The 2183-nt window shown below is 30.6% G+C and overlaps 1 protein-coding gene across 2 annotated transcripts in view; it reads right to left on the minus strand.

The window, feature by feature from the left end:
* Window positions 1-449, minus strand: part of aldh3b1 (aldehyde dehydrogenase 3 family, member B1) — an 8877-nt gene extending 8428 nt beyond the window's left edge. The window contains exon 1 of one of the 2 annotated variants that reach the window (XM_016533354.1): window positions 361-449. Coding sequence is in view for 1 of the 2 variants with exons in the window: in XM_016533353.1 (XP_016388839.1) it covers window positions 80-122 (43 nt within the window). In the remaining variant the exon portion in view is untranslated. Of the gene's footprint in view, window positions 1-79; window positions 144-360 lie in introns of those variants that run through there. The other variant, XM_016533353.1, reaches the window with a different exon arrangement.
* Window positions 450-2183: the final 1734 nt, after the last annotated feature.

Below are 2183 nucleotides of genomic sequence, written 5' to 3' on the forward strand. Positions count from 1 at the left end.
GATTCTTTGGCTACAAGCTACCTCACATAACAACAGGCGTTTTTTTTGTTCTGTTAAAATCCCATTTCTTTTTTCTTACGAGCATCAACACAGGAAGAGAGAAGCAGAGGTTTTTGGTACATGTCACTTGACCACTGCTCGTTTCTCAGCTCTGCCTAATAGTTTCCACAACGCTGTTGTTGTATTTACTTTCTGTTTATTGCCAAGCCACAACAATGCAATATAAAATGGAAACTAGAGAACAACCTTAAATAAACGAAACAACACGCTTATTTATAAAACGTGCATGACAAATCAGAAGCCCTTTACAAGATCAGCCAAGTGTGACAAACTTTACATATAATAATCTTATAAACGTACCTTTCTTATGAAATAACACCACTTACTGGTACAGCCCAATGTTTTTCACTGTAACACGTGAAGAGTGAAGACTAGTTCCGGGTTTTCGCGTTTCATTCAGAAAATTCAAGTTTGTCGAGTTTGGTTGGTATAACCTGCTGTTTAGTTTATTGCAACAGAAACAAGGAAAAACTAGAAAACGATATATACATTTTTAAATGTATTTATTTATATGAAGACGAGACATTTAATCTAACACAGTATTTATGTAATTCTGAATAATATTTTCATATAGAGAAATATTTTCCTAAATTATATTGAATTTGCACATAATAATGCACTTATCAGGCTCTGAAGCTTCTATATTAGACTCATTTTGTTAAAGCAAGACTAGTGATAAAGATAAGAGGCTCAAACACAGGGTGCTATTGAAACTGTTGCAGTCACTGGCTTGTGCATACAGGGTTTCTGCAGTTTTTTTGTTGTTGAAGATTTATGAAAACTTTTTAAAGACCGTTTTAAGACCAAGTAAAGAACATTTATTGAATAAATTGAAGGGGACACAATAGGCTATGTCAGCATGTTCTCTAAATGCAAATGGAGCACACAATGAGTTGTATTAGCACACTTTAAAGTTATATAATGTACTATAAATATATTATATAACTTTAAATATATAGATATAGCCTAATAAAAGTTACCAATCTTCTTTACTTAAAAAAATTCAGTGCAAAAGTCTTAAACCAAGATACAATCAACGTGATATTTAATCAGTGTGAAATTTATAAAAAATAAAGTGAATTTATGATAAAAAACCCAAAAACAAACATTTGCCATTGTGTTCATAAATGCCAACTTAATTACGAGGGATGTTTCCTGCGAGTGGGCTGACATTTGTTTCTTTCTTTTTGCATTGTCATACAGCTGTATCTCTGTTCATGAAATGATATGCCTTCTCCTGCAGGTGCATTTTCACATTAAAATCAGATTAAAATTTTAAAATCAATTTTACAATTATGACATTAATAAATGTTAAGTAGTTATAAATGTTGATATTTTCATACTTTAATAGGTTGAATGTTATAAGTTAATTTGATGAATGAGTAGATAATTTAAATCAAATCTGATTAAAGTTTAAATTTCTACCACAACATCCACCACATTTGGACATTTAAATACCAAATAGTTGTAGTCTTTTGAAATTATATGCTTACATCTACATTATTAAGCTTATTTAAAAAAATAAAAATTCAATAGTAATTTCTTGTGTTATAATGAATACTTTGACAAAAAGGGAAAACTCCTTTTTACTTTTGAATGACCACAAAATGAAAATTATCGGTCCTTAAATGTTGTTGTGCTAATCTGGTTTAAATAAGTATCATCCTCTTATGGAGTGGCCAAACATATTTCATTTTAAACAGCTACTGTACATAAAATTATACCATGTGAAATCATGTTGTTATTATTCATAAATGTATATTTAGAATGTAAATAAAATTATAGATATGTAGGTCAATAACCAATAACTCTCCAACAAACGTTTTGATTTTAACTGTACATACTCCCAGTATTGATATAATTTAACAAATTAGCCTGTTTGAATATTTTGAAACATCCTTTTGGTCTTAAATCTGTATGACGTCACCACCCTTCATTTGTGGTACATATATGTGATCAGTCCTTCTCCACTGGATCTCATATGAGTTCACTTCACTGAATCAAAGATGTCCAACAACCTGCTTTACCTTCTGTTTTTACTGGCCTTTGCAAGTGTGTCTCATAATATGAAACCTTACACCATCTCAAGCTGTAACAGTAAATATTCACTCTACCTGATGTTA

This window comes from Sinocyclocheilus rhinocerous, unplaced genomic scaffold (assembly GCF_001515625.1).
Source record: "Sinocyclocheilus rhinocerous isolate Xijiao unplaced genomic scaffold, SAMN03320098_v1.1 scaffold485, whole genome shotgun sequence".
Lineage (NCBI taxonomy): Eukaryota > Metazoa > Chordata > Actinopteri > Cypriniformes > Cyprinidae > Sinocyclocheilus > Sinocyclocheilus rhinocerous.